Genomic DNA, 16,471 nt, shown 5'->3' on the forward strand with positions numbered 1-16,471 from the left:
TTCTCCTTCACGTTGCATGTGGAGAATGACTTGATGTTGCTTTATTTACAGTATTTGGAAACTGGGATTTTATTTGATTGATCGAAAACAGGATACATCTGATCTTTCTCTCTCTCTCTCCCTGCCCCACACTATGTTTTTGATGTCCCTTTCAGGACCTCACTATGTTTTGATGTCCCCTTCAGGACCTCACTATGTTTTTGTTGTCCCTTTCAGGACCACACTATGTTTTTGATGTCCCTTTCAGGACCACACTATGTTTTTGTTGTCCCTTTCAGGACCACACTATGTTTTTGATGTCCCTTTCAGGACCACACTATGTTTTGATGTCCCTTTCAGGACCACACTATGTTTTGATGTCCCTTTCAGGACCATACTATGTTTTGATGTCCCTTTCAGGACCACACTATGTTTTGATGTCCCTTTCAGGACCACACTGTCCGTGATGGACGTCCTTCTCTGTGTCCTCGTTTCCTGGTTCACATGAAGGCCTGCCCTGCAGACCTCAGACCCCCACGTCTCCTATCCAGTAACCCCAGGCCACGTCCTCCTCGCCAGGAATTGACACAACAAAGACACGCCCTTGGCGGCCTGAAGATGCATTCATGTGCAGGTGAGCCACAGCAAAAGTCTTCCTGCTGCTTAGACAATACAATATACTGTACAACAACAACATACAATATAAGAAATTGTTTATTAATCCCACAATTCTCCCTCAGTGATGAATAAAGTATGTATTGTTTACTTCATCTTCAGAGACAGATAACCTTGTGGTATCATAGGGCATTGTTGCTTTTGACCCCACACCGTTGCTCATTAGGGAACTAGGTCTCTGTGTTTAACCACCTGGGCCTTCGTTAGTCCTTAATCCGTCCCTCGGCCCACTTTGTTAAGGCCTAATCCCTCTCTTTCTGCTCTGGGGAGGAAGTGTCCATAGCGCCGCCCTCCTGGTGGTCCTCTGCTAGGGTGTTAGCCAATGAAAGGCTGTGCCAGCATACCTGCCGCTCCTTTCAGAGCCCTGCCTCTGATGTGAAGGCATTTGTCGTCGTCCCCCCCCCCCCCCCCCCCCCACCGGGGCCATAGCCACACTACAGCACACGGCTTTGAGACAAGTGTGAGGAGCCAAGGGGAACCAGGGGGATTGGGGTATTTCTCTGCTCTGGAACCGGGTTCTAAAAACCAATTATTCTACCATATGGTGGTCGGCTTCAACACAATCGTCCCTGACCCTGGTCCCTGAGGGAAACGCGCTGTGCGGTATTAGCGGGAGGGGGTGTGTGTAGCTGTGTGCCCCTGACACATGTCATTCATATACAGGCAGACACACACACACACACACATACACACACGCACTTCATGTGTGTGTAACAGATGGGAAGTGCAGGGCATTGTGAGAGGAGAATAGTGCAGAAATGTGCTCTCCTCCAGTGCAGCTCTCTGTATCCCCCTGCTACCGCTGACTCCTCTCTGTCACACAGACCCCCAGGAAACAAGAGTGCATTGTCTCACCCCCCCCCCCCCCCCCCCCCCGCACCACAGAGAAAAGAGGAGTGTGCATAGGCACAGAAGAAGAATAGAGAGAGGGGAGAAGGAAGAGGGCTGGTGTCGGCTAGAGCTGATGTTTGTGGAGAAGAGAGAGAGTGGCTGAGGAGAGAGTTCCCAGGTAGTGTGAAGTTCAGATTCAGGTGCAGGGGGAGAGGAGTGTGACAGAGTAGAGGTATAACAGATGTCTTCTAGGAGATACAGACATCTTAATCAGGATATTCTAATGCTGCTCTCAGGAAAGGAGGATAAGCTGCCAAGACGTACGATTTGGGTCAGTTAATTGATATGTGGGTGGAATAATGTCAAATGAATGACAAATCATGATGAATCAAGTTTTTATAAATAGCCCTGCCTCCAGTACTGGGTGGCATTCTGAATATATAATATTAAGATGGGAATTGGGCAGCTGGTCCAACAGGATGGGGTTTCTTCAGTCTTTGTTAGAACACTGACCCACACAGCAGGGAAAACAGTGTTTGCTCCGGGCCTCACTAAAGTGGGGAAGAAAATGTCACTGGCAGCTATTGGCAGAGACGCCTTTGAGCTGTAAAAGATGATGAATACCATTTATAGATTACCCTCTCTGAGGACCCCACATGTTAACTATTCACCACCTTTCTTTGTCAAAACTGAACAATGCCCAATGCCAAAAGTTAAAAGCTTGTGTCCCCAGCACACACCTTGCCTAGGTTGAGACAGTCTCTGACAAGACAGTATCATCGTAAATTAGACTAATCAAAATCTGTATTGAATTACAGGAGAGGAAAACATACCCCCCCCACCCCCCCCACCGGTCATATCTGCTTGAATTAAATTATGTATTTACCCTGTCTATTGCAGACTCCAGGAGCCTGCAGCACTGCAGCACCACCAGAGGGAGGCGCTTAGCTGTTGTTGTTCCCTGTGTACCAGTGCCAGTCTCCCCCTCTCCCAGCAGAGCCTCCCCTGAGCTCTCAGTCTGTCCAAGTCCAACATCCTCTACTGTCACTGACTCTGGGCAGCAGGGGACTGGATACAACCCTGCTCCATCATCAGCCCTACCTCATGTCCATACTCAGAAAGGAGAGAAGGAAACAGAGGATGGTGTTAAAGAGATGGATGAAGGCACTTCGGCTTCCTCAGGGGCCTTCCGCCCTCCAAGGCCAGACCAGGAGCCCAATTCTGTTCCTGAGGACATACACCCCTCAGTCTCTCCAATCCCTAGTGTCTGTGAGGGTTCTCTCTCAGACTTTAGCCGCCCACCATCCAGCCAGTTCAGCCGAAGCACAGACCTGGGTAGTGGCCGGAGCAGTCCTCTATGTGGTATTGTACCTACGCTGCTTTGAGACAGTTGAAGTGAAATGTATTCAAAGCTGTTGCATGCCCCATGGGCTATTAGTTGTTTCATAAATGTAGAAATTCATAATTACTGTAACTGTTGTACACTACCGTTCAAAACTTTGGGGTCACTTAGAAATGTCTTTGTTTTTTAAAGAAAAGCACATTTTTTTGTGCATTAAAATGAGCATCAAATTGATCAGAAATACAGTGTAGACATTGTTAATGATGTAAATGAATGTTGCAGCTGGAAACAGCTTATTTTTAATGGAATATTTACATTATCAGAGACCATCACTTCTGTGTTCGAATGGCACGTTGTGTTAGCTAATCCAAGTTGATCATTTTAAAAGGCTAATTGATCGTTAGAAAACCCTTTTGCAATTATGTTAGAACAGCTGAAAACTGTTAGGATTAAAGAAGCAATAAAACTGGCCTTCTTTAGTGAAAACTGTTCGGATTAAAGAAGCAATAAAACGGGCCTTCTTTAGACTAGTTGAGTATCTGGAGAATCAGTATTTGTGGGTTCGAAGGCTCAAAGTGGCTAGAAACAAAGAACTTTCTTCTGAAACTCGTCAGCCTATTCTTGTTCTGAGAAATGAAGGCAATTCCATGCGAGAAATTGCCAAGAAACTGAAGATCTCATACATTGCTGTGTACTACTCCCTTCACAGAACAGAGCAAACTGGCTCTAACCAGAATACAGAATAAAGAGGAGTGGGAGGCCCCGGTGCACAACTGAGCAAGATGAAAAGTACATTAGAATGTCTAGTTTGCGAAATAGACGCCTCACAAGTCCTCAACTGGCAGCTTCAATAAATAGTACCCGCAAAACACCAGTCTCAACGTCAACAGTGAAGAGGCAACTCTGGCATGCTGGCCTTCTAGACAGAGTTCCTCTGTCCAGTGTCTGTGTTCTTTTGCCCATCTTAATCTTTTCTTTTTATTGGCCAGTCTGAGATGTGGCTTTTTCTTTGCAAACTTTTGAACGGTACTGTGGGTGATCAAAATCCTTAAATATTCTGTGATTTTGTACACATACTTGAATGTTTAGTTGTAGCCAAGGCTTGCTTTCCTATCATGTCAAATGGAAGGATAATTATTCCATTATTTTTACAGCGAATCTGAGTGACCTGGACTCAGAGGGTGGCTCTCCTCTCTCCCAGCATGGCTCCTCTTCCATGTCCCTGTCTGCTCTGGCCTCCTGCACCCCACAGGACCCCCCAGCACACCAGCCCCCAAACCCAGCCCCTCACCAACCTCAACACCATCCCCTCCCTCACCAGGCCCAACACTGCCCACCTGACTGGACCACCACGGAGCCCCAGCCAGGCCATGTCCTCCCACCCTACTCAGATCCATCCCTGGACCCCAACCCTGACCATACAACCCTAGCTTTCCCCTCAGACACCTGGCAGTCCTGCCCCAGCCCACAGTGCAGGATAACTACTCGACCAGGGTCAGGGTTAGGGTCAGGTTTGACCTCATCTCCTGTGGTGGTGGAGAGTCAGGACTGGACATCACACCGCTGGTCCGTCCTTCCCCCCATCTCTCCTGTCAGAGGTGAGTAATGATCTCTGCCTGTCCCATATGGGCCTTTCACAGTATCCTTCCCAGCCTCCCTCCCCGCCTCCTTCCCAGCCTCCCTCCCCGCCTCCTTCCCAGCCTCCCTCCCCGCCTCCTTCCCAGCCTCCCTCCCGCCCATCAGCAGTCTGCACTGGTGCCCCTTACCTAGCGCCACGGGGCTGATTGTCCACAACATGGCTGGACATCTTCCCTGGTACAAAGAGACGGCAGCCAACAGACAACAGAGGAAAAGCCTCCCTCCTCAGATCAGATGCTCCTGTCCCCATCGCCGCTCTGCATTGTGAGGTTCTGCTGTCAGCCCTGTTTTGTTTCCCCTCATAATAAATAACGCAGAAAGCTTTTCTTTCCCCTTTAAAGCAGCAATGGAAAGAGGACTCTTTTTGATGAAGAGCTGGTACCGTTTGATTCCCAGTTCAAAGGCGCGCGAGGCCCCTTCACAATAGGAGGGAGTGGGGGGTTCCCTGCATCGTGTGCCGTCCCCACTCAGCCGCGGCTTCCCCGCGCTCTCTCCATTCTCCCGGTCGCTGAAAGGGAGACGTGTAGCCGATGGTCATAAATCCACACTGACCACCGCACGCTGACAGGGGAAACAGTCAGAGCTACGGTCCACAATAGAATATAGCGGCTTTCCGTCGCAGCTAATTTACCGTTTAGAATAGAGATAAAGGACGGGGCCACTGACATCTGACTTTTATGGGGGGCTTTATGAAAGACTATGAAAAGAGAGCAAACAATTGGGAAATTGTGTCGGGATTTTCATTCTCTAACAGAAGTGATGAGAAGCCGTCTGCGCTCTTCTAAGGTCCTTTCTACTGATTAGTATCGGTTCCAGGTGCGTAGGAGTCAAAATAACACTGAAAGAGAGTTTGACCAGCACACTGTTGAAAAAAGGAATACATCCCAAACTGAGGCTTGAATGTTACATAAATATGTTTATTAGAACATCATGGTGCCCCAAAAATCAATCAAGTGCATAAATGAAAGATGAAAATAAAACACAAACATTCCCGGCCTTAGGCCTTTCCTCACTGTAAATAGTCGGCACACACACCTGGCTTCTATAATAGCATTGGTCACATGATCAAGAAAGAAAACATCACAAATCTATAAATCGGTACCTTGTACAATTTTTTTGATGTACATTTTATACAGAACATACAAAAGCAGACAGAGAAATATCATCAATTATTGCTTTTACATATACATTGTGACCATTTCTCTATCATAGATAGCTACAGTTCTACATGGTGGCATGCTGTTCTCTATGGGGAGATACAGCTATATGGTGGCATGCTGTTCTCTATGGGGAGATACAGCTATATGGTGGCATGCTGTTCTCTATGGGGAGATACAGCTATATGGTGGTGGCACATTGTTCTCTCTGGAGGAGATACAGCTATATGGTGGTGGCACAATGTTCTCTATGGAGGAGATACAGCTATATGGTGGCACATTGTTCTCTATGGAGGAGATACAGCTATATGGTGGCACATTGTTCTCTATGGAGGAGATACAGCTATATGGTGGCACATTGTTCTCTATGGAGGAGATACAGCTATATGGTGGCACATTGTTCTCTATGGAGGAGATACAGCTATATGGTGGCACATTGTTCTCTATGGAGGAGATACAGCTATATGGTGGCACATTGTTCTCTATGGAGGAGATACAGCTATATGGTGGCACACTGTTCTCTACGGGGCAGTTGCAGAGCAAGTCACTGGTTAATTTATTTCACACAGAAATAAATGTAGAATAAGAATTTGTTCTTAACTGACTTGCCTAGTTAAATGAAAGGTTAAATTCAATTAATTATAAAATAACAATATTTCACACAGATGTAGACAGACCCAGGTTTTGGTGAAAACATTTCAACATTCTACAATTCTAAACTCAGCAAAAAAAGAAAAGTCCCTTTTTCAGGACCCTGTCTTTCAAAGATAATTTGTAAAAAACGCCTAAGACAGCGCTACAGGAAGACAGGACGGACAGCTGATCGTCCTCACAGCGGCAGACCACTTGTAACAACACCTGCACAGGATCGGTACATCCGAACATCACACCTGCAGGACAGGTACAGGATGGCAACAACAACTGCCCGAGTTACACCATGAATGCACAATCCCTCCATCAGTGCTCAGACTGTCCCCAATAAACTGACAGAGGCTGGACTGAGGGCTTGTAGGCCTGTTGTAAGGCAGGTCCTCACCAGACATCACCGGCAACAAAGTCGCCTATGGGCACAAACCCACCGTCGCTGGACCAGACAGGACTGGCAAAAAAGTGCTCTTCACTGACTTGTCGAGGTTTTGTCTCACCAGGGGTGATGGTCGGATTCGCGTTTATCGTCGAAGGAATGAGCGTTACGCCGAGGTCTGCACTCTGGAGCGGGATAGATTTGGAAGTGGAGGGTCCGTCATGGTCTGGGGCGGTGTGTTACAGCATCATCGGACTGAGCTTGTTGTCATTGCAGGCAATCTCAACGCTGTGCGTTACAGGGAAGACATCCTCCTCCCTCATGTGGTACCCTTCCTGCAGGCTCATCCTGACATGACCCTCCAGCATAACAATGCCACCAGCCATACTGCTCGTTCTGTGTGTGATTTCCTGCAAGACAGGAATGTCAGTGTTCTGCCATGGCCAGTGAAGAGCCCAGCACATCTGGGACCTGTTGGATCGGAGGGTGATGGCTAGGGCCATTCCCCCTAGAAATGTCCAGGAACTTGCAGGTGCCTTGGTGGAAGAGTGGGGTAACATCTCACAGCAAGAACTGGGAAATCTGGTGCAGTTCATGAGGAGGACATGCACTTCAGTACTTAATGCAGCTGGTGACCACACTGTTACTTTGATTTTGACCCCCCCTTTGTTTAGGGACACATTATTCCATTTATGTTAGTCACGTCTGTGGAACTTGTTTATGTCTCAGTTGTTGAATCTTGTTATGTTCATACAAATATTTACACGTTAAGTTTTCTGAAAATAAACACAGTTGACAATGAGAGGACGTTTCTTTTTTGCTGAGTTTATATTCAATATGCAAGCAATATATAAGATGAAGTTTGTTATTTTTTCCATATTAAAATATTGACGCTATAATGTATGTGAGAACACAATAGAAATGTTGCTCAATTTGCTCAATTTCATTCCCATAGTTGGGGATGTCAATGTCTTGGGCAGAGTGTTATACAGGCTAATGATCCCTCTCATGTGTGTGTGTGTGCAGTGTGTGGGTGTATTTGGTGTGCAGGAACCCCTCACCCCTCTGCAGTCCTTTTCAGATGGGGTCCTCTCTTTGTGTGCTCCCCTCAGCTCCCTTTCAGGTCCCCACGCCAGGGCCCAACAATCAGAGGGTGACCCCAAGGCGACCCCTCATTGAGCATCATCTCCAGAGTGTAACTGTCCTTGACAATGGAGCGGGACGCTGGCCTATTGTGGTGCCCTGGCCTGGCCTCTCCACCACCCAGACCCAGGACACCACCCAGCCTTTCAGCCCCACGGTGTGGCCAGAGTGGGGGGACAGGGGGGGTACATGGGGACACAGAGGAACCTTGTCTTGGCTGACTCCTTCCTGCCCTGCCTGGCCTTGCCCCTACGCCCCCCTATCCACCAACACCACAGTCCCGACTCCGTAGCACTCCTCAGAATGACGGCTGACTTGACAGCAGCAATATGCTTTAAAGTGTTAAGTCAAGTCCCTCCATTGTCTCTCTGAGTAGAGAGCCGAGGCACTGGAATGCACAATGGTGTGTGTGTGTGTGTGTGTGTGTGTGTGTGTGTGTGTGTGTGTGTGTGTGTGTGTGTGTGTGTGTGTGTGTGTCTGTGTGTGTGTGTGTGTGTGTGTGTGTGTGTGTGTGTGTGTGTGTGTGTGTGTGTGTGTGTGTGCGTGCCGTCAGACGTAAAGGAGCTGAGTTTGTGTGTTCTTTATTTGCGTGTGTATATATTATGTGTGTCTGCTATCTGTTTTACATGTCCATACGAAAGAAGAAGAGCTCATTCTCTAAGGCTGTCATCGTGACAGAAACCCTCAGCACACCATTTTCAGTTACCGTTACAAAAAAAGGCAAATAAAACAGGTGTGTTTTGGCTGTTTTGAGAAGAGTCAAGTAATGAGTGATTTAAGGGCGGACGTTTGGCCTGTCCTGTGAGTGAGGTATGTGGTAATGAGGGCTTAGAGGGAGAGCATTGCTCCTGTGTGTTTAGTACCATCTCCCGTAGCCCCAGGGTCTGACTGGCTCTGTGTAGGCTGACACAGACTCCACCTGGGGGGGTATCCTCTCCCGTGGAGGTCCTGGTTTGGTGGTGGGGGTGGAGGGTTGATGACACTGGCTCAGGGCAAGAAGGAGTGGGAGTTTGTTGGGTGTCTGGGTGAAGTGTGTGTTTGTTGTGTGTGCATGGGTATGATACCGAGCCGTCTCTGTGAAGCCTAGAGGGGACAGGCAGTCAGGCACTACTTGAGTTACAACCAGGTGTTGGAACCAGTTCAGGGAGCAGCGAAAACCCATTTTTCTTTTAGAGGAATGGAAACAGAACCGGGAAAGAAAGTGATCTCTAGTGTTGCAGAACAGAACCGTTACTTTTAAATCTTGAACCAGTTAATAATGTAATAATGTACATTTTTGATCACATTTTTTCCCCCTAATGTCTAATATGTATTGTAATTCTGTAATTCAGTGAAGTCATGATGCTAGTAATAGCATAAACATATTCCAATTCACATCATGTCATGATGCTCAGCACTTCAAGCCAAGCCCCCTCCACGTCCACCCCTCTCTCTTGCTCTCTCCCCACCCGTGAAATTTCAGTCACATCTCTCGCCTGCACTTATTTGTTCTCAAACATGTATACAACTAGCTTACACGTTCTAAAGCAAGCTGCTCTACCCACGTTTCTTGGTGGACTAAATGAAAGAACGATGTTGATTTCACAGGGTAAAAAAAGAACGAAAATGAACTTTTTAGGGGTTCGAACCGGTTCAGAACTTTATTATGCTGGTCGGCACACTGTAAATAAATAAATAGGGGTTCTGCTCGGAACGGATCCTCTATTTCTAACCCAATACTCCATTTCTATTGCATCATGTAACACAGTACAGTAGTATGTTCTCTATGTGATATGCCCAACCTGCTTGTGCTGTTTCAGGTGGCAGTGACACAGTGTCCTCCTGGTCCCGCTGTTCTCAGGTCAGCTCTAGCCAGTCCCATGTGTTTGATGAACTGGAGGCCATCGCCCCGCGGACCGGCTCCTGTCTGTCCCTAGACCAGCCACTCAGCCCAGCAGACTGCAGCCCACCTGGTACAGGTCCTGTACACCCACATTATGTCCAGCAGATCGTATAAAATACCACTGATGTCACACCTGTCAAGGGTCTACACAAAGATGACATCAGAAACGTGCTCTATATTTATGTCAAACATGTGCTCCTCTGACTGTAGACACTTGGAAAAGAAGAGCTTTGTTGTATGCCGTTGGCTTTTTACTTTGTATCAAAGTTGGTGAATTAACCGTTTATTTTTTTGGGAGCAAGTGAATGCTTAACCAGCTACTTGTGGAATGTACCTGATGTTTAGAGTTGTTTCTACCTGGGCAGTCCATGGTTTTACAATTAATTTGCATTATTTAGACAGTTATGTCAATGCAAAGGTCACGGCACCTGATTGTGTTTTTCCTATTTGTTGTTGTTGTGGCCATATTTGTCTGAACACCATTAATGAGACATGCACTCCTTTCTCAGCCTCTCTAATGTAATGGCCTGGGGTGTGACGGTGATGTGTGTATCTCAGCGCTCTGTTGTGGAACAGTGTGTCACGTCTTTGTGTGTGTACAGTAAATGCGTGTGTGTCTGTGTGTGTGTCTCCTGAGGTTGGTCAGTTCAGTGAGCTGTGAAGTGGAACATGACCCAACGCAGACAGTGATTTTCTCACTCACTGAGGACTTCCCCAAGCTTCTCTCATCCCCTCTAATCCCTGACAAGGTGTTTAGGATGTTTAACTTGCTCGCTTGACCTGAACCTCCGTCTGACCTCCATGACCTTTGCCCTGAGGATGTGGTGGGATCATGTCAGGGGTGTAACATCTTCCTCAATTGACAAATATAGACATCTATTATCAGTATAGAGCCTGGAAAGCAAATACATGTATAACTGTCTTAAACTGACTGACCTCTTAAACTTTGCTACTGACTCACAGGCATCTAAATGTGTATGTCCACTCTCCACTCTCCGTCTGGGTGGCAGTATAGCTAGTTAACACTTTAATCACTGGGTTAGACCCTTGTTATCTGTAACAGTGTGTCTTTACAATAGGTTGCATTGTCATGGCTAATGAGGGGGTTAACTCCCAGCCTAACTGAAAGTGTGTCATCACAATGTGTTTCACCACGGGACTTCCTTCACCACAACTCCTTAATCAATCAGACAGTCAGTTCTTTTTTCCTCACCTGAAGGGGTTTACCTGACAAACAGAAACACACCCAGAGACACACGCAACGCATTGTAGAGGCAGGAGCCTTCCCTATGATAGGGGTAGGCAACCCTGGTCCTAGAGGTCCACAGGCACGTCATGTTTTTGATTTAACTGACCTGTAAGACCAGGTGTGTTGAATGTAGGGAATCACTGAACTGAGGAATTAGCTGGGTTGGTCAGGTGTGGTGCCTAGTTGGAACGTCATCCTGCAGTACCTGCATCACTCCAGGAACAGGGTTGTCTTCCCCTGATCTAGGCAGAATTCATTTCAAGTCGCTCAAAGTCTCTAAAAGTTAGTCGCTCAAAGGACATACTGTAAAAAAAAGCTGTACTGTACTTAACAACTAGAAAACTATCCAGATGTGATACTTTTTAAGCGCTATAAAACACAATGCATTCCACTATGGCTGTGAGATGGTGGGACTGAGATTGCATTGAGAGGAGAAGCAGGGTTGACTTGCAGCGGAGCGTGATATGAGGCAGCTCCAGCCCAGCAGCTGTGTGAAATCCCCTCCCAGGGAACAGCAGCTCCACACCCTGCTCTCTGCCTGGACGGCGTGGGCCGAGGATTTGCATGGGCAGGGAGCCCACACTGTTACTGATCCCCTTTTAATTGGCCGTGACAGAGAACTTTGGAGCCTAGGACTGGGGGGGTGGAGCTGGAGGGATGTCAGTCATATTTACACACACACCTCACTGATCCATACAGCAGGACTATTTCCTCTACCTCTAATCTGGTTCAGAGAGGCTATCTCTGGCCTATCCCTGGTTATCCAGGGGTCCCTGTGATAACCCCCTGCACACAGGTAATCAGAGAAGGTGGTCACTCTGTTCCTGACTAATGTATTGTTTGTTAAGTCCCTTGTAGCTCAGTTGGTAGAGCATGTCTCTTACAACACCAGGGTTGTGGGTTCGCATCCCACAGGGGATCAGCATGAAAATGTATGTACGTGCTCTGGATAAGAGTGTCTGCAAAAATGTCAAGAAATGTCTTTCTTGACATTTTGCAGACACTCTTATCCAGAGCACGTACATACATTTTCATGCTGATCCCCTGTGGGATGCGAACCCACAACCCTGGTGTTGTAAGAGACATGGACTGACTAATGCCATGGACTCCATTAGTCCATTTTTAATGCTTTAGTTCTGGATCTGTTGGATCTGTTGTTTCACATAATGCTTCAGTTGTCCTGTATACTGTATGCCACCTCTGCAGAGATGTCCCCAGGCCTGGCTGCTCTGACAGTGGGCTGTGACTCAGGGGACCTGGGCTCCCTGTCCCGTGTGCAGCTCCTGCTCCTGGACCGGTCGGACCCTGTGGAGCCCCACTGGCTCGCTGGTCAGGACATGTACTCCCCAACAGAAGACGGAACAACAGGCCACACAGCGGTGCTCCGAGCCAGAAGATCTCTTAGTCCAACGCTGTATACTACAGGTATCCCTGATTTACAACTCAACACCCAACCCAATCTGTGATTTATTTGCGTGTCAGTGAATGTGACTGGACTGACACATGTCTTTTATATACACACTGTGTTTGAGACATTGTCTCAATAAGATTAGATGAAAACTCACTCCTTCGACAGTTTCTGTAACATCAGTTACAATGAGCCAGGCTATGACCTTTGATAGAAACAGAAAAACCGTTGATTTCACAACAGGGAAAATCCAGACAGGGGAGTATTCTGTAGAATAGGCTGGACAGGGGAATACCAAGCAGCGTTATGGGTGTGTGCCTGCCGTTCGTTGGCCGGCCTTGAGAGTAATGTCTTTACAGTGTGAACCGCCTCTCATCTGCTCCCAGGCATGCTGCTGCAGGCTCTTAACTGAAAGGCCATAAAGATATAGAGGCTCATTTCTGGCTTTGGCAGAGCATTTTTATTGGGATATGATATGCCATATTAATAAAGATCAAACCGCTTCGCATTTACCATTAACCTGGAGACCTCAGCCCAGACACACAAAAGTATCTCGTTTAACAATGGCACAATCTGGATGTGATTGTGTCTGTGCGGCACGCGCATATCACTCTGGGTGATGCAAGAAATGGCATAGAAAGTTGACCAAACGTCCTGTAAATTGGTAAAAGGAACACAAGTGGTCGATGAGCAAACTATTGGAAATAAGCACATCATATTGTAGTTTTATAGGCAAACAAAATATGTATAACTAACTTGTTTTCCATGACATTGACAATACTATTGCTCAGTGTGATGATTCTCCTCTGAATTGGCAATGGCCTTGAATACAGTCATTGAATCAAACTAAATCCTCTTCACTCGGTGACGTATCACTGTGGCCTGCCTGGAGAGCTAGTCTGTCTGTCTGTCCTCCTAGGTGTGTCTCCAGAACAATGTTTTCCCATTCTGTGTTTGCACCTGGCATGCTTCTGCGAGACAGGTGCTCCTCAATGTTTTTTCCCCCCCTCTTTTTATATCAGCATTTGCAGAGAGATTAGGAACCATACTTTTGACTAATACATGGCATTACTCATATCGGTGCATGCACTCAAACACAAAGGAAACCACACGCGCAAGCGTGTACAGCGGGCACGCTGGCACGCGCACACAAGATCTATCTAGTATGTTTCTTCAAATTGATGTGTGTGTGCGTGCCTGCATGGATGTGTGTGTGTGTGCCTGCATGGATGTGTGTGTGTGTGTGTGTTGTTGTCAGGCGTCCTGCAGCCCCTCACAACTGGCAGCTGTGGAGACGGCAGTGTGTCTGAGAGGTGTGTCGCCACAGGCAAAGTCCAGGGACAGGGTGAGCACACAATGGTGAGTGCCTGTAGGCCCTCCCCTAAACTACCCCTCACAACAACCCCCCCCCCCCCCCCCCCCCCCCTTGTGGCTTTCATCCGTCTCCTTAAATGACTATTGTACATTGTTGTTTAAACACAGACTATACAAACACACAGACACTGACTGAGACAAAGACCTCTATTTACAGTATAAACTTGAACTGGCGTGAATTTGTAACTGCCATCCCAGATCAAGCAGCCAAATTGTTGTTGATAATTGAAACACACTATAACAACAGTGAGAGAAGCGCGCAGTGCAGCAGGTGTGTAGTTAATCAGTCACAGGCCACCGGAGGGTGACTGTACCACTGAAAGAGCAGACAGCCTATTTACACCATGCTCCACTCAGCCCACTGCTCTATCCAAAGGGGGGACCACTCACTCACACTTAGATGTGGCTCTATACAGGGGGGACTCTTTTGGAGGATGCGCCGCTGGTGGGATGGATCAGACAGGGTCAGGGGTGAGGGGTCAGGGGGTAAACGCAGCGCTGCGAGTGCCGGGGTGCAGTGGAATGGATGCAGGTGCTCCACGCGGTCGACTATTCATCTCCTCTTTATGATGGAGGAGAGAGCTTCCTCTGCTCTCTGAAAGGCTCAATGTTTCTTATAAGCCCCCTGTGATTATGTCTAACCACAATGAAGGGTTCTGAGTACCCGGGGCATGATTCACGTTAGGCTATTTGCATACTGGACCACTACTACACCACAGGTTTAGAGTCTAGTGTGCTGGTACGGGATTGGCACGCATTATGTGGTTATAATGTGTTTTTTTTTGTAATAGTCATGCCTGATTGGTCAATGTGGTTTGAACACAGGTCAGAATGAATAATGTGATCGTCGTGTCGCGGTTTTATGCTTGTGTTTTCAGCAGTCCCACACCAAGGATGGTTCTAGGTCACCATCGTCATGGATCAGTGATTCCAGTCCATCAGGCACCATATCCGGGTCCACCAGTTCCCAATGCGAGTCCTGCTGTGGTACTGCATCGTATAACTCTTATCACATCCACACTTAAGGAACATGATCTCTTAACAACCTTATTGATTTGATTTCCTAATCGTTGTACTTCAGCTTGCTCTGCATATTATGCATTCAACCCTTCTCTCTGAAACAAAGCATACAGCTCAGGAAACCCTTAACAGCTATCTTTAATCAGTCAATACCTATAAGAGGCTGTCCTTAACATGAGTGTTTGGTCTCTGTAAAAGCCCCCTCTGTCCATACTAGAGCGGGTCTTATTCAAAGCCATTGTGTTCTTACTGTCACCGCTGTGTTTGGCCGTGTTTCTCTGCGTCCGGTACATTTAAGCCTGATAATCCTCCGTAGAGCCGGCTGGCGAGCAGAGTGGTCCTCTCCTGTGTGGCCGTCTTGTGTACACTGATGAATAATGGGTTCAAAGGCAGAGCAAGTACTGTAGGACCAGAAACACAGAGAAAACAGGCTTCACAGGAAGGGAAGAGAAAGGAAGGATCAATTGGGTTTACCCCCTTCACATTTTCTCTCTCTTCGGTGAAGTAGAGACACTCTTTTTGAGCTAAAACTTTCTCCCCATTCAATTTCTCCTTTTCCCTCTTTCCTCTCATCACTTTCTCCTTCGTCTTTTTTGTTCTTCCTCCACCTCAATTTCACCACACCTGTGATCATGCCATGTGTTTTAACGCTGAGTGACTCTCCTGTATCAGTCATTGTGTTATGTTGGCCCTAATGGCCCGTAGCTCGCCGTGTTGCGGCTCAGTGACAGTACCATTATAAACCCAGTGGTCGTACCTGTGATTCAGCAGCCGTGCATGAAGGCCACCGTACTTAGCCATTAACTATGACCAAGGGCACAGTAACATGGAACATGTCCTCTTGGCTCCACTGATTGTTGTCTGATGTCAGGACACCACGACTGGTGGGTTACACTCACTGGTCAGATACCAGGAGCTGTGTCACATGACTACATCTATGTTAACTTACAGATGGGGAGGAGTCCGAGGGAAGTGACCAAACCAGCCAGGCCCTTACCACCTTAAATGACAGGGGTGAGTGACATTTTAGTGAGATGTCTTAATGTGGGATAGTAAAGTTTTCCCACTGTATTATTACCTCTATTTTACACGCCTGCAATGGAACGCTCATAATGCTCATTGGACATAAGACAACCGTTTGTTGTGGTGGAGACCTAAACATCCCGAAACCCCAAAACACGGTCTTATTTACTGCAGCTCTGCGAGAACAAACTTGTCACATAAAAAACAAGATGTCATCCCAGGTATCCTTGGTGATGGTCTGTGTGTTCTTGCACAATGACCTCTGGGAGTCCAAAGACATGGTCATAGCCCAGGAGAGGGTCATGGTGAGGGCGCTGAGGGGTCAGCCCCGGGTTCAGCGAGCCTTTGAGATGTGCCCAGTGTGTGGGATGGCTTTGTGTGGCCATAGGTTAGGTGAAATTGGGTTTCCAAGCGGAGGAACGGCACAGTTATAACTCTCAATAGAGCTCCCTAAGTAGTCCATAGAATGAAACTGTTAGGGCTCAATGTGACACTATGGGGACAGCATTGTAGGGTGACAGCATGGCGTTCCAGTATGAATTTACGAATCCAAAAAGGACTTTGACCTAAAAGTATGTATCCAAAAGAATATACGACAAATGTGAAAGACAGACCCTGTTGTATCAGTTATTTGTTATAACAGGTTTATAGATTTATATTGTGGCTTGTTCCAAATAATGTCCACCTGTGCATGAACCAATAGGCAGAATACAGGCCAATGACACT

General features: G+C 47.2%; 1 protein-coding gene across 12 annotated transcripts in view; it reads left to right on the forward strand.

The window, feature by feature from the left end:
• The window catches only part of LOC110490429 (uncharacterized), a 51,949-nt gene that overhangs the window by 11,243 nt on the left and 24,235 nt on the right, over window positions 1-16,471 (forward strand). For 2 of the 12 annotated variants that reach the window (XR_016486508.1, XM_090199119.1), the window contains exons 3-10: window positions 430-613; window positions 2,386-2,847; window positions 3,982-4,425; window positions 9,589-10,420; window positions 12,127-12,345; window positions 13,587-13,687; window positions 14,581-14,689; window positions 15,674-15,736. Coding sequence is in view for 10 of the 12 variants with exons in the window: in XM_090199119.1 (XP_090055245.1) it covers window positions 12,129-12,345; window positions 13,587-13,687; window positions 14,581-14,689; window positions 15,674-15,736 (490 nt within the window). In the remaining 2 variants the exon portion in view is untranslated. Of the gene's footprint in view, window positions 1-429; window positions 614-2,385; window positions 2,848-3,981; window positions 4,426-9,588; window positions 10,506-12,126; window positions 12,346-13,586; window positions 13,688-14,580; window positions 14,690-15,673; window positions 15,737-16,471 lie in introns of all 12 variants that reach the window. The other 10 variants (XM_036944810.2, XM_090199115.1, XM_090199111.1 and 7 more) reach the window with 7 other exon arrangements.

This window comes from Oncorhynchus mykiss, chromosome 15, assembly GCF_057628025.1.
Source record: "Oncorhynchus mykiss isolate SJ-2025 chromosome 15, ASM5762802v1, whole genome shotgun sequence".
NCBI classification, from domain to species: Eukaryota; Metazoa; Chordata; class Actinopteri; order Salmoniformes; family Salmonidae; genus Oncorhynchus; species Oncorhynchus mykiss.